This window comes from Leptinotarsa decemlineata, unplaced genomic scaffold (assembly GCF_025532065.1).
Source record: "Leptinotarsa decemlineata unplaced genomic scaffold, Ldec_3_MD MMD2_P_RNA_scaffold_2, whole genome shotgun sequence".
Classification (NCBI taxonomy): Eukaryota; Metazoa; Arthropoda; class Insecta; order Coleoptera; family Chrysomelidae; genus Leptinotarsa; species Leptinotarsa decemlineata.
In genome coordinates this window covers 13556589-13583507 of record NW_027412529.1, presented here as the reverse complement: position 1 = coordinate 13583507, position 26919 = coordinate 13556589, and the positions used below count along the sequence as shown (strand labels likewise).

Genomic DNA, 26919 nt, shown 5'->3' with positions numbered 1-26919 from the left:
TATTGAAATAAAATTAATCAATATGTCTCACCAGGCCTATGTGATGATTTTTCAGATTTCTTCCTAAAACTATTCTTTTAGACTAAAAATGAAACAGTTTGTTATAAATAGAGCTGCCAGACTGAGTCATGGCCGGTGAGAAGCCCCTCCCTCAAGATGTGCAGTAGATGTGTAGAAATCAGTTATCAGTCTGTTAGATTATTCGAGCCGTAAACATCCAAATTGCAAAAGTTTCTATTCCTTTTTTGCTAATACTTTCTTTGAAATACACCGATCCAAACTTTACGCAGATACGATTTCTTCCACAAACTATGACCCCACATTCTCAATAACAAAGCAAAAAAATAAATATAATGATGACCACACGCGTACAGGTTCTCCATAATTCATAAATATTAGAGATTATCTTCTCGTATATAAAGAATATGATATCAATATGTTGATTGATAAATACACTCCGTTGTTACACGTAATTTTGACTAAACCTACTTCAAAATCAGTTTTGACCATTTTCTCTAGGTGCTATTAGTTCTAGTCATTAGTATAAAATATAGAATATTCGTAAATTTGAAATTTCAATAAATTATTAATGAATTTTATAAAGTAATTCCATTGGGTGAAGAAAGTCTTTCATTCTCAGATGGCCATCACTTGAGAAAAAACAGTCTTTCTTTCGTAAATGCATTTGCATTCAAAAAACCAATCTCTGGAAAACAACATTTTGAAAACGAATCGTATACTATAATGTTGATAAGGTTAAGACAATATTATCTAGCAGTTTACTCAAGGGACTCTTTTATTTCTCAAAGTTGCCTCTGTAACTTTCTAAATTGGCTACTACTTTTTTTTATCAAACAGTGGAAATACTATTAATCTATTTGCTAGTTTATTATTTTTTGTATATCTTCATTTATTAGGTTGTTTCAAAAGTTTTTTCCGTTCTTATGAGTCTGCTTTGAACTGTAACATCTCGGTGAATACTTATTCATTTCAATCAGTATAAGTGTCATTTGAATCTGTGCAATTTTGCCAATGTAACACAAGTCGATTAAAAAGTGGTCATGGCAAAGTGCTATTTGTTTTACAATGCCTTTGAAAATAAAGCTAGTAGAAAGTAAAAAACATATTCTCAAATTTAGGTTTTTCTCGGATATCTCCAAAACTACTCGGAATATTCAAACTCTCTGAATGACATATTACCGCACATGAATGCGATACTTTTCTCTAACTCAATCGACACCGTATCACTGACCGTTTCCAATATCCCCATGCTGTTCATTCTTATCTTGGACAGAGTGTATACCACGACACAAGAGAATAAATATTTATTGAGATATGATGCTACAAAAACACACGTCATTAAGACGGACAAAACTTTCAAAACCACCTGATATACTCGTTGAAAGCAATATTTGGAGATTGTGATTCCAAATTAATTATTGTTGGGAATGGTGCTATACAGATTCACCTTTCGCTGCAATCATTAGAATGTCTCAAAATGAGCGCTTTGAAACATCTCCTAAAATCAAGTAATGGCCTGAAGAAATTTATATCTAACAGCAAATATTTTTTGTTAATGATTATTTGAAAAAAAAAACGGTCTTACACTCGTATATGTGATTTATAGGTATAGTAGATTGAACAAGCAACAACCTGTAGATCTTTCAAAGACAAACCTAATATAAGCAAAGTTATTCGACACCATGAGTGTAGTTCATTTTATATGATGCCAAATTCGAAAGTGAAATGGGTGTTCAAAAGAGCGTTGCAGTTTTGATGAGTGGAAGCAGTATTTGTGTTGGATATTTTCTCAGCAGTCGTTATATATGTACGGAAGCGCAGAAGGGCCACATATTTTTTTATTTGTTTCTTGGAAATTACGACTTTCAATCTCGAAATTTCGACTTTTATCTCGAAATTTCGACTTTAATCTCGAAATTTCGACTTTAAACTCGAAATTTTGACTTCAAACTCGAAATTTCGACTTCAAACTCGAAATTTCGACTTTAATCTCGAAATTTCGACTTTAAACTCGAAATTTCGACTTTAATCTCGAAATTTCGACTTTAAACTCGAAATTTCGACTTTAATCTCGAAATTTCGACTTTAATCTCGAAATTTCGACTTTAAACTCGTAATTCCGAAATTACGACTTCAAACTCGAAATGTCGACTTTTTTTTCTGTATTGCGATGGTGAACCACCCAATAAATTTCACTAGTTCGGACTTCCATTGTCTACTATATAAAATGATTTGAAATCCCTGAAACAAGTAAAAAAGAATAATTAAAAAAGAATAGTTGAAAATAACAATTATATTAAGCAACAATAAACCTGAAATGAAATGATAGTGAAATAACCTACAAGTAAAAATATAATAATTGAATAAATAAAAATTAAAGGAATGAAAAAAGGAAATAATAAAAAATAAAAAAGTGTAGAGATTCCAAGTCACGTTAGTTCACGACGTTTCGATTGTTGGTATCTACAATTGTCTTCGGGTGATGACTGGACTGATTCCTCCGAGAGATGACTATTTTATAGGTCGTTGAAATGACCAACTCCCGCCAAAACGGTCATCTCTCACGGAATCAGTGAAGCGGAAAATGGAAAGTAGAGAAAGTGAAAGTATTTCAACGACCTATAAAATAGTCATCTCTCGGAGGAATCAGTCCAGTCATCACACGAAGACGATTGTAGATACCAACAATCGAAACGTCGTGAACTAACGTGACTTGGAATCTCTACACTTTTTTATTTTTTATTATTTCCTTTTTTCATTCCTTTAATTTTTATTTATTCAATTATTATATTTTTACTTGTAGGTTATTTCACTATCATTTCATTTCAGGTTTATTGTTGCTTAATATAATTGTTATTTTCAACTATTCTTTTTTAATTATTCTTTTTTACTTGTTTCAGGGATTTCAAATCATTTTATATAGTAGACAATGGAAGTCCGAACTAGTGAAATTTATTGGGTGGTTCACCATAGCAATACAGAAAAAAAAGTCGACATTTCGAGTTTGAAGTCGTAATTTCGGAATTACGAGTTTAAAGTCGAAATTTCGAGATTAAAGTCGAAATTTCGAGATTAGAGTCGAAATTTCGAGATTAAAGTCGAAATTTCGAGTTTAAAGTCGAAATTTCGAGTTTAAAGTCGAAATTTCGAGATTAAAGTCGAAATTTCGAGTTTAAAGTCGAAATTTCGAGTTTAAAGTCGAAATTTCGAGATTAAAGTCGAAATTTCGAGATTAAAGTCGAAATTTCGAGATAAAAGTCGAAATTTCGAGATAAAAGTCGAAATTTCGAGATTGAAAGTCGTAATTTCCAAGAAACAAATAATAAAAATATGTGGCCCTTCTGCGCTTCCGTATATATGAGATAGTACTTTCAAAATAAAAAATTTGGCAATATTCACTGATAAACTAGAAATTCGGATTTGGTACTAATACTCCGAACAATTTTTGAAATATCAAGCAAACTGTTGTCTACATAAAAACTGTATGTATATAAAATATGCGATTTTGTAATATTTTACAATTCAGTCAGAAACACAAAATTCCTCTTCATTATATTTCATTTCAATAATAATAATTTCTTTGTTGTCGTAACTCAAATTTCATCAATATAAGAGCATAGCTTTCAAAGTCAGTGTCACGATTAGAGAAGACATCTGGGTTGGTAGATCGTAGTTAGAAGGAACTTGTAGTATGAAAAAGTTTCGTCTACTACTGCAACAGACATCTTCAGATACGCTGATTCCAGTAATACTGACTTACTGGGGTGATTCAATTCAATTCAAAAACGTTTATTAATTGCTTTCATACATAATGAGTGTTTGTAGGTTGGTTGGCATGTAGGGGCCCTCCTATAGGCTCATACCTTTTCATGAATACTGGGGTGATCAATTCAAAAACATTATGGATTATTTTTGGTACAGGATGAATGTGAGTACATAGGATAGTATTGTAGAGGCCCTGCTATAGGCTTATGCCTCTGGGGTGATCAATTTCAAAATTGAAAACCGTTTATGGATTATTTTTGCTACAGGATGAATGTGAGTAAAAAGGATAGTATTGTAGGGGCCCTGCTATAGGCTTACGCCTCTTTAGCGACACTGGGGTGATCGCTGTTCACTTATATTCATACCTGTAGGAGATGGTAGGGTGGGTTGTCCAATACTCACTTTTGATTAGTCTTATTGATAGGTTATTGATAGGTGTACTGGTGGTGTGATGTCGATTGGAGTTGTATTCCAGTCCATTCATTGATAATAATAATAATAATGATATATTATTTTTTGTCCTGGATGATGATTTGAGTTGTTGAGATACCGATAAGTATGAGTAACTTTGCGCTGAACTGTATGACTTGGTTTTCTGTCAGTTTTTTCTTGACCAGTACAACTATAAATAATATATTTTTGTTGTTTTCCTTTTCCGTAGTAAACTGAATGAATTCACATACAACCATTGAAATTCATAAGCATAAGCATTCCAAAAATTTGAATGTAAGATATAGAATAGACTGTAACTCTGATCGGCATCCCACCACTGCTCCTGATGGTATCTATCGCAGTAGCAGACGAAACAATTGTTACTACAAGTTCCTTTCGAGCATGGCCAACGAGTCTGGATTATGTTCTCCTCAATCAAATTCCATCATTCGCTAACTCAAACTTTACATATTGTAAATATATTGAAATAAAAGGGAACAAATTACACTTAATTACTTTTAAAATAACTCATAGAAATACAAGTGTAATATAATGATGTATAAGAAAACATTCGAAACTATATGTAAAAGTGATGAGTAATTGTAGAAAGCCTCATCGATTTAGTTATCAATTTAATGTCTTTCATCGAAGTGGTCGATAAAAGTTGATGAACATATACTATTTTTAGAAAAAAACAAGTTTCTTATAGGGATAAAAAATATAGACTTACAATTGTTATAATTGAAAAGATGAAATTTAACCAGAAATGTTCATCCTCCAACATCAGAATATCAGTTGATATGAAAAAGTGAGATTTTTCATTTGCCTCTTCAAAAATCGTTGACTAAAAACAGAGTTTTCCTAGTTATTCTCGCTGAATACCATAGAAATTAAGAATACAATCAAACAAGAAATCGAAAATGAGTAAAAATAGTTAAGTAGCTTCAAATAATGACATCAACTGTTCCCAATTTCATACTTTAATACTAAATCCAGTTAATTTGATATCTGTCTCATAAAAACTTGATGTGGATTGCCTATAAATGATTTTTTCATAAAAAAATCTTGAGAAAGGCGTTCCAGGTAACTTTTACCGGGGACCTTGGAATTTTCCAATTTCTCCAATTCTTCATTATAAGTGTATATAGAAGATATAGTGAAAAAGAAGTGCAAGAATAATTAAATAAAGTATACTTGATCAGACTACAATCCGATTTCTAGATACATGACATACTTGTATGTACTTACAGCACTTGATTCACGAATAGAAAGCATGAATCAACTAATCAAAGCAAGGTATCGAGCTCGCTAGGTTTCAGAAAGTGTTGAACTTTTTTGTTTCTAAAGGTTCTAATCTAGGGCTGTTTTTATTCTGGAATAATAATAACGATAACTTTTGAATGTTCTATCATTTAATGAATCAGTAAATGAACAGTGTTTTACGACTATTGGAACTACGTTTTAACTCATCTCACTTACATTTTTCATGATTTATGCTAAGAAGATAACAACAAAATTCATTTTTATGGCTATCACAAATATTAGTTCAATTACATAGCAAATCTATTACTTTTATCCTTACAAGATCGACATGATTAGCAAGGTAAAATCCTAACAACAATCTGGCAACAGTGGGAAAGTAGAGTTTGATAAATGGGTGTGTAATACGTAATGTGCATGTTGGGGTGTTCTATAACTTCCATCTATGGCGGTTGTTAATAGACAAGACTAAATAAAGTGCTATATTGAAATTTTTGCAGGATATTTTTCGTTATGATACTCCATGGTTTCAACTGAGATTGATATGTAACAGACTATTCTTAAAAAAAATATTTTTTTGAAATTGAATTCTATATTTGTTGGAGTTTTGTTGAGATACTAAAAAATATACCATTCCTTGTTAGTTGAAATTTTGTTTTTCTTTACTCCCATTAGTGAAACCCAATTGAATCAAATAAATTGAGTGATGATGAAAGTAATTGACATACCTATGACATAACCTGAGAGATTTACAGTTTAGTATAGAGATTTACAGATTAGTGGAAAATAACTTGGAAGAATTCAAAATTTACTGGAAACAAATTTCTTGCCAAAAGCGTGAAATATCATTTTTATTATGAAAAATGAGAATTATTGAAACTTGTTTTTATACCACTTGTACCACAATACTTATACCACAGTAACTAACGTTACTGCAGTTTCATCCCAAATTCTGGTAAAAAGTCATTAAGGACCATTTGTTATTACTGAAAGTGGTTGTTTAGGTATATAAGGGTGTACATTGTTATTTCAGTTTATTGTATTACTTTGAAAATGTCCTTGTAGGAGGAAACTGCAGTAACGTTAGTTACAAGTACAAGTGGTATAAAACCATACATCCATCGATTTATTATTTTCATTATACAGTGCTAGTCAAAAGTCCCCTCCCCCCCTCGTATCTTTGGAACGAGTATACTTATAATAATGAAATTCGGAGGGTGGAAATAAACGGATGTAGGCTTCTTAACTGGTCATAACAGGTGACGCAATAGTCATAAATGACGTCACAAGGCCACTGTGACTAAAAATTTTAAATGGGACCCTATGGCAAGTGACAGCTCGTTTGAAAGGTATTGAAAATACCTATTCAGTCATACCAATTTTGTTTGGGTTTCGGCTGATTTTGATTGATAAATTGAAGAAATACGAAAATTATTGTTTCGCATTTAATTAATAAAGATTTTAAAGTACCCCTCTGGTTCATTGTCAAAAAGGTTGACGTGTTTGAATTATCTACCTGTCAAAAGTGTTTATACCTTGAAAATTTACCTAAGCTATTGTTTAACGAGACGTTTAAGTGTTTACATAGGCAAAATGGTACGTACTGTAGCCGACAAAGTAGCAGCTATCTTAATAATTGGTGAATGTAGAAACAATTTCCATGCAGCGGAACGACTGTTTAATGAGAGGTACCCCGATCGCCCTATATCGAGGGTTTATTTGAGGGAGCTTCTTCGGAAGTTTGAAGCATCAGGTAGTGTTCAAGATGCCAAACGATCTGGTCGACCAACAATTAGTGATGACAAAAAAATTGACATACTTGGAGAAATGGTAGTGAACCCTACTTCTTCCACAGCCCAAGTTACGTCTATCTGTGAAGTCAGTCAAAGGACAGTACATAGGGTGTTGGCTAAAAACAAATTTCATCCATACAAATTAAAAATGGTGCACCAACTTTCAGATGATGACCCCGACCGAAGACTAGAATTCTGTGAAACTATGTCCGATAAAATGAACCAACAACCAGGCTACATACAGACAATTTGTTTTAGTGACGAAAGTACTTTCTTTCTCAATGGAAATGTTAACACTCAAAATGTGAGGTATTGGAGTGACACAAATCCTCACATCTTTCGTGAAAAACATACTCAATTTCCAGAAAAAGTAAATGTTTGGGCAGGTATTTTGGGAAACCACATAGTTGGGCCTCTTTTTCTCAATGCTAACTCAACCGGTGAATTGTATCTGGAAATGTTACAAACTGATATTGAGGCGTTAATTCTTGAAATTCTAGAAGATAATCCAGATGAATTCGACAACTTGGAAATAACGTTTCAACAAGATGGTGCTCCTGCACACTATTACGGTGCAGTAAGACGTTACCTAGATGAAGAATATCGTGGTAGATGGATTGGACGACGAGGTTCGATCGAATGGCCAGCTCGGTCACTGGACCTTACACCATTAGATTTTTTTCTATGGGGGTACTTGAAATCTAAGGTTTACGCTATAGCACCTGACAGTATTGCCATTCTGAAACAACGAATTGTTGAAAAATGTAGGGCAATTTCCGCTGACACACTGGGACGAGTACGACAAGAGTTTAGCAATAGGATGCATTACTGCCAGGAAGTAGATGGAGCACATTTTGAACACTTATTATAAGAACTGGTTCTTAAATCTTTATTAATTAAATGCGAAACTATAATTTTCGTATTTCTTCAATTTATCAATCAAAATCAGCCGAAACCCAAACAAAATTGGTATGACTGAATAGGTATTTTCAATACCTTTCAAACGAGCTGTCACTTGCCATAGGGTCCCATTTAAAATTTTTGGTCACAGTGGCCTTGTAACGTCATTTATGACTATTGCGTCACCTGTAATGACCAGTTAAGAAGCCTACATCCGTTTATTTCCACCCTCCAAATTTCATTATTAGAAGTATACCCGTTCAAAAGATACGAGGGGGGGAGGGGACTTTTGACTAGCACTGTATAGATTGCAATGCATGGAGGTATGGGTGATTGTTTTCCCTTAGAAAACCTACTACATTATATCAGTTCAATAAAACAAAATCAGAAGAAACTGTCATTTCTTAAGTAGAACAGTGACTCACAAGTGACTTGGAATTATCAATTTCTTTTAAAAACCATATTCAGATTGCGAACGTGAATTTTCTTCAGAATCCACTTGTGAATTATTTTCCATTTGCTCTTCAAAGCCGCCCTTATTGGCTGGTATGACAATAGACATCATAACTGATTCATTTTTTCCATTTAATTTATTATTGGGTCCTCCAAGGGGTTATATCTGAATAGAAATTTTCACACTACGGCTGGGCAGTATTTATTCATTCAACTAGTTGGGTTATCTGTGTCCAATAATTACAAAAAATTACCAGTTATATGCAATATGAAAGTCAAACGTATCTTTAGGGCTGAGCCTGATTGCAAACAATTTTTTTTTAATAAACTTCTGGAATACAGAGTAGACTACTTTTGATCCAGAAGATTTTGGGAACTGAAATGTATTGCTTCATCGGGTATTATTCAGTAGTGAAGTACAAAACTAGAAACGATCACCCTCCCTTTTTTAACTTCAAAAGTTCCTGCCGAAGCTCAGTTTTCAAACACACCTCTCTCATGATAGTTTTATTTAAAACTACTATTTGTAGTTTGAGTCTTCTGTTGATGATATAAGGGAAGATCTCCTTCTCCTTCAAAAGTTCCGATAAATGCGAACTGCGTCTTTGGAAAAGTGATTATCTCTCTAAGTTGAAAAGAAAAATTAGATATGTTGACATCACTTTGAAAATCATTTGGTGGAAGTTACAAAATAATGACTTGGTAACAGTTAGAAAAATCAAATGTCTGTCCTTTTTCAATTCATTCTGCTTTTTTCTACACCTACCCCTAAAAATTGTATAGGGAAAAGTAATAAAACATTTCATGAAAGCTTCACTTTCTTTATTAAGGCACATTAGCTTCACTACAATCGGTACCTAAAAAGGTATGAAAATATATACACAAAATATAAACAATGGCACTATATAAACATATAATAAATACTATATTCTTTTTGAAAAAAAAATGACGTATAAAAATACCATGAAATCAGTTTCATACACCCCTTGTACAACTCTGAGAGATGTATTTTGACCTGGCAGTCCAGAACATCCCGAAGGACACAAAGTAATATGTCCAGTGGGGTCCAATGAATAATGAACTAATGGATATATATACAGCCTCACCAATACTTCACATTGAAACTGTATTTTCGAAATGGTGGACAAATCAACAACAATAACAAAATATATAGTAAAACTGTGTTGCTCAATTCAATATAGATGGATATTGGTCAAACTCTGAAACACTCCACTATACAAACCAATGAAACTGATCATTAATTTATTTGTCTATCCGCATGTCCTTTCTAATCCCAGTTTGACTCATTAAAAATCAAATTTTGAAATGAATCTTCATAATGATCGTTGATTTCTCTGGGGATGTAAATTTGTTTAGAATTATTTTTATATTCATAATATACAATATAAATAAAATATCCATATTACAGCTCTGTGAAATCAAATGAAAATCAAATAAATCCTTTCTTAGATTAGAAAAACATAATTCTTTTATATCAACAACCAACTTCTGCTATTATTACACAACTGAAAAAATGTATCAACTATAAATACTAGAAATATAGCATTTGCCAATTAAGTACAAACCAATAATTGAATCAAACATTAATAGAAAACCATAAATAACCATCCAGTAATCATTCTCAATTGTATGTTACAATCATGAAATAAATTTGAAAAAAACGATTCTAGAAAATGTTTAAATAGTAATACACAAGAATAATTTTTTTACAAAACTTTCAGCCTTAAAGAAAACAATTTTGCCAAATCCTATATGAAATAAAATCTCTAACAATTCAATAAATTACAATTTATTCACAACAAGCTAATGGAATCATTAAAAAACTAAAAAGAAAATTTATCCCATATATTTTTGTGTCTGAGATCAATGAACAACCTTTACCTGACTTGCCTCAATTTATTTTTCAACAGTGATGTGGGTGACAAGGATTAATTTGAAAAAGTGTCAATGAAAACAACTGAAAATATGCAAGTCAACAACCAAATTTTTACTCTTATGTAGATATGCAGAAAACCTATTATTTTCCAAAATTTCAAACTAGAGAATCTTCGATTCTAGTCATTTTTTTAAAAAGTATTCCTGATAATTGTACAAGAATTTTCGTTGTAAAAGACTGAACCGCTATAGTAAATTAAGTTATTTTATGTATGTATAGGTACATAAAATAAATATTAAAAAAAGCTAGTGAAAATATTGCAGATTAACGGAAGGCACTTGCTTTTCAAATCACTAATTAATCACTAACTAATGAAGTAATAAATTATATAGCACTAGTAATACTTTATACAACCAAAAAATCTTAAAGCCCTCAATTTCTTTGTAGTAAAACAATAAATTTGTATTACTCGAAATTTGAAAAAAACCTTGAACGAATAATTTCACACTGACCAATAGTATGCTAAATGAAAATAAGTTAAAACTATTATTTCCTAAATGGAAAGTACTATACGGTCCGATGTTTAAGTACACCTGCTTCACATACTATTCAAAACTGTAATAATTTCAATTAATCGATTAAATTCACAAGAAAAACTCCTTCATATTCTTTTTTTTTTTAAACCTGCATAGAATTTTTATATTTGTAGACACATTTACTGCAATGACACATCATTACCGTACAACTTACTTTGTGGTTTGTATAAGTCTACTGTTTAATGTGATTGTTGCCATTCTCGAGGATAGCGAAATTTGAAGGCAAAAGGTAAGCAATGTTGTTACCATCTTTCTTGAAGGTGGCTTTCTGCTCAGCTGCGGAAACTTGAACATTGATTGTTCTCTGTTTGCGGCCAAGAGAACATGTTATGGTTTTTGATACTTTAACAGGTAGTTCTGCATTTTTGATCCTGAAATAATAAATTATATTTTCAAGGTTATGTTCTAGAACGTGATACATTTTGTACAAAAGCATCAGAGGTGGCTCATGATATTCAAATCAGGTTAGAGCGCAATGTGACATCATACCCATTTGAAAAAGTAGTACGAAGTTCATATTTCCTATTATATAATGTACTGTAGCAAATTAATGAATTAACTGTCTTAAACAACTTTATTTCCAACAATATTTCAATAATCACAAACTAATTTATTTATTACAACACTTAGCAACCAACGCCTAATTAATTTCCACTATTTGAATTTCTTGTTTAGCTGCTCGATTCACCTTCTTAACTGCCTTCTTGAGTCGGAAAGACGGGCTTATATCAATAAAGGTCCTTTCTAGAATTCTGTAGTCGGTTCGATACTAGAATTTTACCGGCGATTCCCGACTGCATTCTTTCAAGGTGAGATCATGTGTTTGTTCGACTAGTCGGCTGGCGTATCAGTCAGGGACGGCTTCAGATTTGTTACAGTATTCAAAAACCACTTTATTGTGAGATTTTCACTAAACAGTTTAACAAGAACGCCATATCGGGCATTATCTATTATATATCGAATTTCATTCTATATATGGAATATATTTTGTGTTTGTAATTTTATCAAGTATAATGATCGATCATTGTAGAGAAAGATAAATGTCAAGTGACAATATTTCTGATATTCTTTTTTCTCAAGTTATCCAATTTCTATTTGAACATTCTGATCCATCAAGTGCTTAATTAAAACGTAACCAGGATGATTACACATAATATGTGCAATCACATATTCATATATTTTATTAATAGAGGGTAACCCGTTTATAAATAAACAATGCCATCAAATGGAGGTTCATTTGACTAAATAATCACAAATCACCCTTAAATTTCAATTGAGTTTATTAATAAAAAATCTAATTATATCCTCACAGATTATTCAAAAAATGTTAAGAGTTAAATATTGACTAAACTTTTTCACGTTAATTTCATTTCTAAGAAATTAGCAGGTATAAAAATTGCATACAAAAGTTACTCATTCGTACTCTTATACATTTTACTTGTCGATTTATAAACCACATCGTCTCCGCTGCACTAAGTTAAGTTATATTCAAAGTGAGTGCATCAATTCGACCCTCCACTGCAACCCGCAAGGGTTTATTGTGGCTCACAACTGTTCAAACTCAATCAAATAAGTCCAGCTTCTTGACAAAGCTGATGAACGATCTCCCAGGTCAAAGGCAAGAGTGATACTCTGCCAAAATCAAGAGCAAATACTCCATTATGAGACAAGATGAAAAAAATCATTTACGATAAACCCAGGTTAATCTTTTGAAAGCCATGTCTCAAACCGACCATTTACCGTAAAAAATTTAGAATACAATACAACATTGGTTAGTGTGGAGTCGAGGACCAGTGTTCCATGGTCCTCTTACCAGTTTTGCATGAAGAACAAAACCCTAGATATGAACAATTTTCATCTTTCCAGTAATGGTTACCATCACTGGGTACTCTTACAATTTCACTCAATGACGCCGCAAAATGATTAGTCGTGCCCAAAACAGAGTGACAACAGGCCAATTACGCCAAATTACATTGTATCCACCACACTTTGAGTCAATTTCATTAGTATGGACTTGTCTAATATGATATAAATTGATTTAAAATCCCTAAAAGAATCTGTAAAAAATTAAAAAAGGTTATCTAAAAAACAATTATATTAAACAAGAAAAACTGAAATAAAATACAAGGAACAACCAAAATATAAAAAAAAAGAACTATTAACACGAGTTATAAATTAAAAAATTATCAACAAGAAATGAAAAATTAAAAGATTCCAAACCAAAGTTAATTCACGATTAATTCCATAATCGTCTTCGAGTGATAACAGGACTTATTCCTCGGAGATCTGACTATTTATAGGTCATTCGAGTGCTTCCACCTATCCCCTTTCCTCTCTCCTCTTCATCGGTTTTGGCGGAAACTGACCGTTTGGCGGGAGTTGGTCATGTTCCGCTTGATTAGAGGTTTCCATATGTTGCGTATCTCTACGCTAGCTTAGCTAAATGCGTTGTTGGACAACATATATGCGGCTTCTTTGAATATTCTCCTAAACCAGTGTTCCTCCTTGTGGATGATTTCAGCTTCAGCCCACTTGATGTTATGTTGATGAGTCAAAACATGCTCTGCTATTCCTGATTTGTTGGTTTCTCCTCGATGTGTGTGTTTCTTGTGCTCGGCAATGCGAACTTTCAAAGGCCTCTTAGTTTCTCCGATGTATGATTCTCTGTACTCGCAGGGTATCTGGTAAATGTAATTCTTGGAATCGCAGTCCACATTTGGTGGTCTGGTTTTCGTGAGGCTAGTGTTCCCAGATCTGAAACAGGTTCATCTTCTTATCCTTTTCGACAATCCTCTGATATAGGGAAGTACCAGTACTGGTTGTGGCGGCTTCTCCTCCTTGTGGAGCTCTTGCTGTCTTCTAGTTAAAGCCTGTTCCACCATCACTTTGGAATAACCATTCCATTGAAGGTCATTTTTGATGATGCCTGGTTCCTTTTCGAGACCTTCCTTTGTATTAAAAAGCCCAAAAGCACGGTCTAGTAGAGTCTTGATGATTTCCCTCTTAGTCGATTGATGGTAGTTGGATTCCTGGTTCAGATTCTGTCCTGTGAGAGTGGGTTTTCGATATAGGTACAGATGTTTTCCATTTAGTGTTGGTCTCCTTCACCAATACGTCAAAGATTGGCAATTCGTTGTTGACTTACTCCATTGTAAAATTGATAGATGTGCCTCAGGAAGGTATCTAGTTCTGCATTCCTATGGTTCCATATTATGATGGTAATTTTTTACAGATTCTTTCAGGGATTTCAAATAAATGTATATCAATGGAGCCCTAAAAGTCGTCAGGAGTTCGAATCACAACTCTGCAAAAGGCCTATATAAAAGCCACAGACATCACTTTACTCTTGCAAGGATAAGTCAACGCATAGGGTCTTCAACAACATTGAAGTCCAAGGCTTATCAAAGCGCCTGACTTTCGCTTTCCTCAGGTCGAATGGTCAGCATGTCCAGCATATGCAGACTCAGTCTATATACATCGACATAACGCAGCTATAAGAGTGCTTTAATACCACCTACGACACTTTTACGGTATTGACAAGATACCGGTGTTGCCCTACTCTCCCGGGGATTTCAAATCCGTTTTGGGGGAACGAGACATGGAAAATTTATTAGAACTATCCATTCCCGCCGTCAATCTCATGCGGGCATCGGAGCAAGACGCTATTTGTCGTGGAGTTTTCAGCTCCTACAAGATGATTATCGTCCGATAAGAGAAAAAACAGATGAACTATCGAGATTATCTCTTGGAATTCTACATACTCTATCCAGACCACTCTGTCGGGATGGTTATTTTGATTATTGAAGTCCTTGGTGAAATGAGGATCTTTGCACACTTGAATGTCAAAATCATGCTGGCTTGCCGCACTAAGGCAGGAATCTGGAGAAAAAAGCATACTATATACTTCAAGAATTTGACAATGAATCTCTGCCGAAACATATTTTTTATGTATTTCTATATTTTTTATTATTTGTATAAAATTAGAAGTATGCGTAAAAAAAATTAACGTTATAAATTTATCTTGCTTTGTCAATAAAATCTCTTTCTATACCCCCATTGATATTTTATAGTCAATTACCTTCGAGATCACTCTCTTATTTATTTACAGGTAACCTCAAATTGAAATACATGTACATGAACATGAAAGGTTAAAAGGATTGATTCTAAAATTAACTTTCGTAACTCAACCTTGTATATCCATCAAGAGTCTTACCAAACTCAGGAAAATGTCTAAAATGTAAAAAACATTTTCATGGTACTTACTGGGAATATCTATCACAAATGACTCCTACACACTCTCCAATCCTATCCTCTTGCTTCTGGCAGTGGAGCGACACAACTAAATCATTGCCACCTAAACAATGTAACACGATCAATTGATCTTGTCCTGGACTGACGCTGATGCCAGTTAAATCTCCCAAAGACATTCCTTCTTTCATATTACGGAACTTCTCACAGTCCAGCTTAAAAATCAACTGGTCAGTCACCAGCATTATTCTTTCAGCAACTTTGTTGAATTTATTGAATTTTGTAACATAGGATGAAAAGAGAACACTGTTGAAGTGAATTGTGTTCCTCAAATTATTCACAGACTCATTGAAGTCGGTATAATTGGTGTTTTCTAGGTGGGTCGAGAGGTAGTTTCCTTCCCATCTTCTGTTCAAGCCATAGTGAGCTCGTTTGTTGATAAGGGCACTGGCAGCGGTTATTTTCAACTTCATCTGCGGCCATTCGTTGCGAGGTATTTTTCCGAGTATCATTTGAGCACGCCATCTATTGTAAAGCTTCCTCAAGGATTTTGTTGTTTCTCTCAGAGATAAAGGGGGCGCAGGCCAAACGATACTTTTTCCGTAATCCTTCATAGACTTTGCGCGATGAAATTTATTTGCTAAAACGGTAATATATTCTCGCATTTTCTTCATGCGGTACACTTTGATCATCGTCATGAGGGCCTTCATCCTCTTATATTGTTCACGTGCCACATAGCCTAAAAAAATTATCAATAATTCAGGTATGTGTAATATGTTTATTCATACCTCTCCACGATTTCTGAATTAGGGTGACTATTGCAGGGATAAGTTTGTTACGGGCATGTTCAAGAGCAAACAAAGTTTGCGGAGTTCGGATAAATATTTTTGTTTTTCCATATTTGACATCATCGGTGAAATTATTTTCATCCATTATCGCTCGACAGCCGTCTCTGTCTGACCCTCTGTAGTTGGGCCAAGTGAAATGGGAAATCATTTTATACCTGAAACAATTATCTTGTCAGAAAAAAGTTTGACATTAATGAACAAAATGAAATAAAAAAATTAGTTTTCCATGTCCTAACGTTTCACAGTTTCACAGACGTGAATAGTTGACGCCATCAGGAGTAAAAAGAATAATAAAACAAATTTAAGAAAAAGCATTTAATTACTGAAACATTGGTAAAAAGAAGTGAAAAATTGTTTTTCTAGAGAGATATGGAAGTTTCAACACTAGTTTTTTTTATACCACAGTCAGAATCAGTGAAAAATTCTCTAGCAATTAAACTTCAGTATATGATTTTATTCAGCAGAGGAATATAATAATAATGATAATAATAATGATATTTTCGTAAGAAATACCTATACATGTTTATAGTAGGATTTTTTTTCAAAAGTATAACATAAATAATCACGAACAAAACAACGAAAAAAAAAAGATAAATCAAAACTGAAACGTAAAAAAATAGATGATTGAATATACTTTGAGTCTCAAAAATGATTATCAACATATATACAAACATCAATACACACATCACAGAATATATCTATACACACACACACATATATGTATACACATGAACACATATATACACACACATTCACATACATACAAAAAAAACATATATACAGTTTCAAGGCAATAATTATTTTTCAAATTAATTCGGGATTTTTGTTTAATTGTTTCAAAGCATTTTGCAGCTCACTGTATAATATATTCTCATCATTTCTTTTCCCACATACTAATTTTTAATTTTTAGTTTAAATCTCTGCTGAACTTAAATAAATTCACGTTTCCAAAACCAGAACTGAAAATTACTTTATTTCATTCCGACATTATCACAAGATCCATTTGGCAGTATTGGTTTTGAGAAATATAATTTTTGTCAAACGATAAAATATCAAGTGAATCTTCATTGGTACCATAAAACCAAAATATACCCCAAATAAATACAATTTTTTTCTAATTAATAATGTATTCAAACACAAAAATGTATACTATAACTCAATCTGATAAAAAATATATTCTGCTTAAAATATAAACTGAAATTTTCCTATATTGTGACATTAACAAGGGCTTTATCCTGCTGAAAATATTTTGTAATTATTATCAACACATGAGGTAAATACGTTTTATAATTTTTTTTTCAAGAATCAATCAAAATTAAAACAACGATAAAAATAAAATAAATTGTCTTTTGTCGTCTACAAATTGAAACTGAACCTGAGTCCTAATATTGATCGACATATACTTCTTTGGAAATTCTGTTCTGTCTCTCATAAATATAAAAATGATTTTTCTGTAATTTAAATACTCCATGAATATGAATCAAGCCTTTGAAACAAAAAAATTATTCATTTTCACAGTGAAACTCTAATCTGAAATTTAATCAAGTGTTTTTCTAACTGCAATTGACTCACCTCCCATAGAAAACATTTTCATCATTTGAATAACTTCAATTTTAAAATTGATTTTTTGAAATATGAAGATAATATATTTTCAAGCACTTGCTTATAATAGTAATAACTCTGTTTCCTTGAAAATATTAATCAAGTCATTAATTCCATCTACTGAGAAACATAAAAAGGAAAAATATGTTTGTTCAAAATACATTTCTTACTTCTCCATCTTCATAAAAAAAATGTGGGAAACTCCCAAAGGAAGAAAGGAAGCAAATAAGTTCAAAATAAACTCTCCACAGAAATGTGTAGATCACACATAGCAGTTACTTTCAGATACAAACTGGAAAAAAAATCCCTTCTGAAACAACTACTTCTATATGAACATTGAACTGTTGAAACATAATTTTTTCTTGTTCAGTTTGTATTCCGAACATTCTTTATGGAATTGAATCAGATATCTTCCATAGAAACATTAAATAATATAGTATATGAAAGAGATATAAAATTTTGAGAGGCAGATTCAACTCATTTACGAGTACTTACTCTTTTAATATCATCCATATTGGTGCTGAAGAGGAAATAAAGCAAGTGTCTTATTCCGAAACATCAATGTCTGCCATTAAGGATGACAGTGTTCCATGTAAGTGAAATTATACCTCTTTCACACACTATATTATGTAGCAGAAGATAAAGAAAAATTAATCTCTCCTAAAAATATACCCCATTCAATTTAAACAATCCTCACCTCTTCAAAAACCTATCATATCGTTGCCTATGAGCGAACCCAGCTCTTCTCACTCGAACATTTTCAACCAGCCCCAAATAACTAACTTGATGTCTCACACGTTCCTCGTCAAAAGCAGAAGCTGATTTAATTTCGTTTGGTTTGATGCATCGAACATAATGTGGCTCTTTACTTTGTAGATTTATCACAAGAGCTTGCATGGAATTCTTGAAGAGTGTGCCAGCAGTTGGAGGCCTTTTCGTAATCTGAAAATGAAATAAACTTAATATTCTCGGAAAGAAACAATATACGAGATGAATTCTTTCACCAATTGATGGGGACACAGCTACTAGTTGATTCGAAAAAAGAATAGATTTATCACAGCACGCTTTGGTTTCAGTAAGTCCTCAGAATGCATCTAAGGGTTGCACGTGTCAGATATTTTTGTTGGGATAATCATTATGGGCAAAGTAACGATTTATTCTCAAAGCACATGCAAAAAATCCTAGACATGACTCAGATTTTGTGAGCAAAGTAATACAAGGACCAAGGATTTGTGGTAAAACTTGGGGTTTAGGTCCTAAACAAATCCAGTGGATGTATGTGATGATTGTTAGACCAATGATCACTTATGGTGCAATTCACTGGTGGCCGAAGGCTTTATAGAAAACGGCTCAGGCGAAGCTCTCTGGCTTACAGAGACATGCTCGTCTAGCCATAAGTGGTGCCATCAGTACCACACCGTCAGAGGCCATGGAGATCCTCCTAGATCTACCTTCTCGCCACATTTTTCTGGAGAGAGAGGCTAGATGAGTGTATAAAGACTTGTGCAAATTGCAAATTGCTCAAATCAATTTAATGCAGAGTTTTACAGACTTTTGGTTGACACTGGAAGTCACAGCATTCTAGAAATGCCCTCTAACTTTATGCCTCCAACTGTCAACTACGAACTGCCTTATAAAGTACTATTCCCGAGTAGAGAGGACTGGTGCAGGTATTTTCAGTCACAAACCCAGGACAGAGATATCAACCTGCCTAGGAATCTATGCGAAGGTATTTCAAGCGGAAATTGACGCTATTTAATTGTGTGCGGAGAGGTTGGAAGAATCCAACGTCATACACAATTCAATAAAAATATTCTCGGACAGTCAAGCGGCGTTGGAAGCTCTTGGCTTCTACCGAGAAACGTCTAAATTGGTAGCAAATTGCCAAAAACAACTCTCCTCGATAGGAAGACTCAACAGATTGTCTCTGGTCTGGATTCCTGGCCATACTGGCCTAGAAGGCAATGAGGCTGCTGACTACCTTCAAAGGAGGTTGCTGCAAGCAGTTTCATCGGACCAGAATCTGTCATTGGCAACGCTTTAGGCTTTTCCAAACAAAGATTAATAATAATAATAATAATTTTTTATTATTTCCTTGTTAAAAAGTACATTGTTATACGTACAGTGACAAGGAAAACGTCTGAGGGTAGGACACGTTAAAGAGTATAATGTTTGTAGTAATCAATAATCTAAAAATATGATAATACATATAATTATTTGTTTGGCTTAGATTATGTAAAAAAAATAACTATAAATGAATGAGAGTCAATTTTATCACATAGTTGTGATATTTTGTCATTAAAATATTAAAAAAACAGTTTAAAATTCAAGTGTGTAGCAATTTTTTTCAATAAGGGCCTTTTTCAGTCTTGATTTAAAAATGTTAAGATTTGGTGATATTTTAATTGATTCTTCTAATTTATTAAACATTTTTGGTCAAAGATAAAGAAAACTTTTCTGATAAAGAGTTGTTCTATGAATATTGGGCATCAGTTTGTCTCTAGAACGAGTTGGATAATTATGCTGCTGGAAAGGTGTATTATGCTTGTTTCTATAAACGTATATACACAATTCATAAATATAGAGACCAGCAACAGTTAGTATCTTGAGATTTTTAAAAGCATCTCTACATGATTCTCTCCAACCAATACCGGCAATGATTCTTATTGCATTTTTTTGCAAAATATTCTTTCAACAGCAGATCCGGTACCCCAATTCAAAATTTCATATCTCAAGTGGCAGTTTATGGTCGCATAGTATAAGCTCAGTAAAATCTCTTCACTACAAAAATTAGCCATGAATCTCAGAGCATAGCAGTTTTTTCTCAATTTAATACAGAGGGTCTCAATGTGAGGAGTTCATGTGAGTTTGTAGTCCAAGGTGACACCTAACAGTTTTGTAGAAGTACAAGATTCAATTGGCAGGTCCCCATATTCATGGATAACAAAATGTTCGGGCCAGTTACTAATTGTGAACTTCATCATCACAGTTTTAGATGTATTGAGTGTTAAGTGATTTTTTCTGTCCATATGTTTACTTGTTTATGTACATCCTGGGTTCTTTCCTGTAGGGTCGTTACATCAATTTCCTTCACTATGAAATTTGTGTCAAATGCATACGCTACTGTGTGAATAGTTGACAATCCTTGAAAATATTTCATCAGGTCATTTGCATATATCAAAAATAGTATAGGTCCAAGGATTGATCCCTGTGGGACACCCTGCCTAATGGTTGCCAACTGACTGAGAGTGTTTCCAACACTGACACGTTGCCCTCTATTTTCCAGGTAGGATTTCATTAAATCTAGGGCAACTCCTCTTACACCTGAATGGCAAAAAGATTTATGAAGTTCTGGCAGAATCTTCCAAGATTGGCTCACTCCACGGCGTTCATTCACCTTTCGAAGCTTGATACCAACAGTTGTTAGACTACATTAGGGATGAACTACAATGTCTAACAGGCCTTCTTACATGTCACTGTCATTTGAATCATCATATACAGAGACTCGGACTGTCAGAAGGCGGTGTGTCGCCTCTGTTTGGAAAATGATAAAACAGCATGTGTCTGCCCGGCTGGGGACCGAGTCAGGTTTTAAGAGTTCGGCAGAGCCGTACTCTTACCATCTGTGCTGAAAGACCACTCACCATACAAACTAATTGGCCTCGTTAAGAAGCTGGGTTTATTTGGTCGAGTGTGAATAGGTGTGAACCACAATAAACCCTTGCGGGTTACGGTGGAGGGTCGAATAGACGCACGCACTTTGGACCTAACCTAACCCAACATAAAAAAGAAAATCTGGAAACAATTTAGTGGAAATAATTACTACATTGCCTTCTCAAGATCCCAATATTAACCAAGAGTGAGTCTTTGGTCAATTGTTTGAGAAAATATCATCAATAACTTTCAGACCAGAGAAATAATTAAAACTGGAGAATGTTTAAAATTCAAAACGAGCTCAAGATCTACCAGCTAGAAAACCAACGTGATAAACCCTTAACAGGAAACCTAGAAGTGTCAAAGTAAACAACTTTACTTACAGATGCACCCTTATCAATAAGATCATGACATTAGGAATGACATCAATTGAACTACTTACGAAAAAATGTTAAAACGTTAAAAGATCTACCAGTGGATATTCCTTACCACTTGGATTGAGGCCTTTTAAATAATTTTGATGATGGAAAAAGCACGGATATAAGTGACCAAGACCTAAGCTGAAGTAGGCGCATCATATAATTTTCGGAAAAGTGAAGAGAGAAGTAATACTTAAAAGGTCGGTGAAAGGTCTGGACCCACTCACTTTGGACCTAACCTAACCTTATACAAAGACCGAAACCTTCCCTGCAAGGTATCACTAATCCCATTCAATATAATGTAAAAGTATGATCTAATAGCCCCAAGGTAAAAAGATAAACTATTGACGTGCCAGAGTTATTTATGTGGCAGACAAAAACCACAGCAAACATCAGAGCAACACAATGCTATGTTTCTTTTTATGAAACAGTGCCCGGGTTTACACGGCATCTTGCAGGAGAATGTCTAACAACCGATGTTACTAGAAGCAACATTAAAAACTGTAAACACCATTTTCTTCGTGTTATCAGACTGATTTTAAAACCCCAAACCATTTGGAAAGAGGATTAGCTTTATAAAACATGATTCATTCAGTTACACAAACACCTACTTTGAATGGTATGATAATTTACTGACAAAAAAATTCCCTAATCTGTTAGAAAGCAAATTTTATTTTGAAATAATGTCTGATTAAACGGGATAAGATAAGACCTCCTGTTTGCTTGACTTGATAAGTAAAAGGTGAGTAGTGGATAAAATTAGAGTGGAAAAGATCCAGGTTAACCAAATATTTTCCCATTCAGTAGAACCTATGCAACAAATGGTTACTTGAAAAATGATAAACATATGCAATAACTTATCATTTAACAAAAAATTGAATATGAGTTCCCAGACAGATGCATTTTTATTTTTTCCCTGAAATGAAGTATTCCTGTCATTTCAAAAGGCAAGTTTTCCATTTTATTGGAAAACCTTTTCTGACAGTGAATATGTCAACTTCACAAACAGTCAGATGTGTTAAGTTGGCTACATTTGTAGCCATTGATCCTTATAACATCAGATGTTATATTCTCGTGTGAACGTGGTCTGTGTTCAATGAGATAAAAAGATTTCAATATATATTTCAATTCCAGTATAGGAAAGTAGTTGTTTTCAAAGGGAGCTTTCTCCTGATTTATATTCGAAATACACATCTGTGGGTGATTTTGATATTTTCCTAACAGTTTCTCAAATGATTTCTACAGCGTTTTGCTACACTGAAATCAATTTTTTCCAGTAATGCTGAACAGCCAATATTATTTGATACATAAAAAACCCATGCAAGATGTCGATCTCATATCATTTAGAATAGAAACATTCAACAACATGACAATCTATGCATGTGAAACCCATTCTGGAGGCATATTATATATTACCTACTTGTTTTTAATACTCTCTATTTGATCGATATATGAGTCGTAATAGGTATTCCAGATGAAGCAACAATATTCAATAATTGATCACGCCAATGAGAAATAGAGCAATTTTGAAGTATTGTAAGTGAAATTAATTGATGATCAGTTAATGAAGGCGAGCATTTCAAGCTTTAGAAGTTACTTTGTCAATTTGGAATTGAAATGTAAGCTCAAAATCGAGATTTGACCGAGTCACGAATTTCGTTGATTCTCACTAGTGATGTAGTGCTAGTTAAATAGAGCTATAGTTTGAGAGTGGAAGATTTGGAAAATTCTATACAAAACCGATTTTTAACATTCAATAAAATGCAACTTGAAGTGCACCAAGAGTTTATATTTTCAAAATCTTGAGAGAGTTTTAAGTCGGTTGGTAATTATATTTTCTTAAAGTTTGAAATCATGTGCAAACAGTATGAACAAGCAATCGGTGCAGGATTTACGTTTGGGCTACACCAGCTATACAGTGCATTTCTTTATTGCTCCCCCCCTTTTTATTTTTTGAAAGGGTCAACTCCAAAAATTTAAATTTGGGATAATGAAATTAATGCATGAATACTTCATTTTGAAGTAAAATTGACAGATAAAACTTTCAAGATGGCGACTAGGCGCCATCTGAGAGAAAAATTAAATAGAAAGGGGGGTCTTGTGACACATCTTTTTGAAGCTCCTGGCAAATGCTCCACAACCCTAGAATATAATGTCAATATCTTCAACTACTACAAAATGGTGGAACTTTAAATAACTGCCTGAATACATTGACATTTAACTACATAATATGAGGTCAGTTCAGAAGAAGCTCGAAATTGTTGCCTTGAACTTCTTGACATATGAATAGCATATCCGAAGTGTCACGCCGAACATTTTCGAACACAGAAACGTCAATGTCTCTACAAATATTTATTATTTTCTGCCGTATATCCAATATTGAAGCAGGTTCAGTTTCGTACACCTTTTGCTTCAAATATCCCCATGAAAAAAAGTCCAAAGGTGTCAAATCTGGCGAGCGGGCTGGCCGTTCTGTAGGACCTCGACGGTCAATGCAACGACCGGAAAAAGTAGTATCCAAATAGTTTCTTACTTGTCTAGAGTAATGTGATGGTGCTCCATCTTATTCATAAGGATTCCGCTTCGACGATTTCAGTGATGAGAGGATCAACAGTAGTTTCCAGCATATTCAAATACAGTTCTGGTGTTAAATTTTGATCAATAAATAGAGGTCCTACAATATGGATTCCCAATATTCCTGCCCAAACGTTAGTTTTTTCTGTATATTGGGTATGTGTTTTCCGAAAAACGTGAGAGTTGGTGTCACTCCAATAACGGCAATTTTGTCTGTGAACATTGCCGTCACTAAAACGAATATTGTGGAGATAGGTAGGATACTTTGCAATAGTTTCCGTCATGATTTTGCAGAATTCTGTTCTTCGATCTGGGTCATCTTCAGTTAATTGGTGTACCATTTTAATTTTGCATGGATGATACCTATTTCTCTTCAAAAGCCTCCACACAGTAGAAGGAGACACTTCACAAACATTCGCGATGGAATAAGTAGACTGTTAAGGATTTAATATCATCTCACCAATTATTTGCACTTGCTGTTCTTCCGGAATGGACAGATGACCTAGGGGGCTTTTTGTTATGTACACTACCGGTAGTTGTGAATTTGGATACAAGTTCCCTCAAATATTTTCTACAGATAGGACGATTCGAAAAGCGTTCATTGAAAATCCTGTAGGTCTCGTGAAAGTTGCGTGTCGCACCGTAAATAAAAATCGAGACGAGAATTGACCATTTTAGAGATTGTTGACGTGGTACCTTTCTACTAGTAAAACTAAATGAGAATATTCCAACTGAACAATGATGTTCATTGTCGTACTGACATTTTTTGTCGTTTTTATAAACAAAAAATAACTTAACAAACCTTATAGGGTTGTAGGAATTGCCATATGGCAGATAAAAAGGAATATTTCTAGAAATATAGATATTAATGTGTTTGTCTTCAGGAAATTAATAAATGTTCCGCCATTTTGTAGTAGGTGAAGATATTGACTTCATATTCTGGGGTTGTGAAGTATTCGTCAGGAGCCTCAAAATTATGTGTCACAAGACCCCCCTTTCCATTTGTTTTTTTTTCCCAGAAGGCGCCCAGTCGCCATCTTGAAAGTTTCATCTGTCAATTTCACTTCAAAATAAAGTATTCTTGCATTAATTTCATTATCCCAAATTTAAATTTTTTGAGTTGACCCGTTCAAAAAATAAAAGGGGGGGACATTAAAGAAATGCACTGTATATCAAAGATGTACAATTTGAAAACTAGAGATCCTTTATGTTAACTCAAAAGAAACATCATTCGCTTACGATATACAATTATGCAATTTCCTATCTTGATATTCTATGTGAGTGAGATCAAGGAACGTTGGAAGCTCATAGTAATACATCTCAAATTCTTTCAAGCTTCTTGCAGAGAAAACTGGATGTTTGCTTTCAGAAGATCTGTTTAAAAAAAAATCTGTTTTTTGGTTAATCAGCTGTCAACCCCATACGAACGACAACTCTCAGATGTTGAGAAACTTGTGCAAACTCTGTAACTCTGATTCAGAGGAAATGAAGAATGAAATGAAAAATATTGTCTCTCAACGCGTATTTCTCTAAACCAGTTAGTATCATCAAGAGATGACTGAAAATGTAAAGTTTACAATTGTACTTACCTCTGAAATATGTTGTGAGCCTTCTGGCCACATTTCCTTTATATTGCTGTCCTTGGAATTGAAAAGAAGTCTCTTGAAATCTTGAAACAGGGTATCCTTGTTTTTATCCAGAAAGCCTATAATGCAGTATGTTACATCCCCCGCGTAGTGTGTAACTCTAAAATCTGTTTTGTGTCTCAGGGTCTTTTCTGAAGGTTTCACCTGACGTGACATATAATGCTTGTGCCCTTTTAGTTTCTTATCCATAGCTTCTAATAACATTTCGTCCGTTACTTTCTCCGCCGTCATTTTGCAAGCATCGTCCATTATAGAAATGATTCCTTGGTGTGGTGCTTCCACCAAGTCACAAATTATCTGATTGTTGAAATACTCAATATTTGTCCATGCAATCCCTTCTCGATTATATTCCTCCTGTTCTTGCTTCAGTACAAGTTCTAAAATCGAAAAATCGGTTAAATTTCCTGAATTGGTATTTAATTGCTTTCAGCGAAATAAAATTGAATAAATCGAAAGGGGTATATTTTTATGAGAAATTAATTTTTAGGAAAGGAAAATTTTGGCTTTCCATTTATCCATCTTTGTACAGAAAAAATGTGGGACTCTTCCAAAGAAAGTAAGAAAGCAATGGATTCCCAAATGATCTAACTGTTCACAAAGATGTGTAGAACATACGAAGAAGTAACTATCAGACCTAAACTGGAAGAAAAAGCTCTCTCAAAACAACTACTTTCATATAAACATTGAGAAAATACTTTCCAAACAACTACTTTTATATGAACATTGAATTTAAAAAAAACATTTCCTATTCAGTTAGTACTCCAAATATTCATTATGGAATCGAGTCAGATATCATTCACAGGATTGCTAC

At 33.7% G+C, this 26919-nt stretch overlaps 1 protein-coding gene across 2 annotated transcripts in view; it reads right to left on the bottom strand.

Annotated features, from left to right (window-relative positions):
• Positions 1 to 9424: 9424 nt before the first annotated feature.
• The window catches only part of Myo31DF (Unconventional myosin ID), a 91948-nt gene continuing 74453 nt past the window's right edge, over positions 9425 to 26919 (bottom strand). For both annotated transcript variants that reach the window (XM_074183914.1, XM_074183923.1), the window contains 5 exons: positions 26052 to 26485; positions 18513 to 18757; positions 16154 to 16368; positions 15381 to 16104; positions 9425 to 11488 (listed from right to left, as the gene is read on the bottom strand). In XM_074183914.1, coding sequence (XP_074040015.1) covers positions 11290 to 11488; positions 15381 to 16104; positions 16154 to 16368; positions 18513 to 18757; positions 26052 to 26485 — 1817 coding nt within the window. In that variant the 3' untranslated portion in view covers positions 9425 to 11289. The remainder of the gene's footprint in view (positions 11489 to 15380; positions 16105 to 16153; positions 16369 to 18512; positions 18758 to 26051; positions 26486 to 26919) is intronic.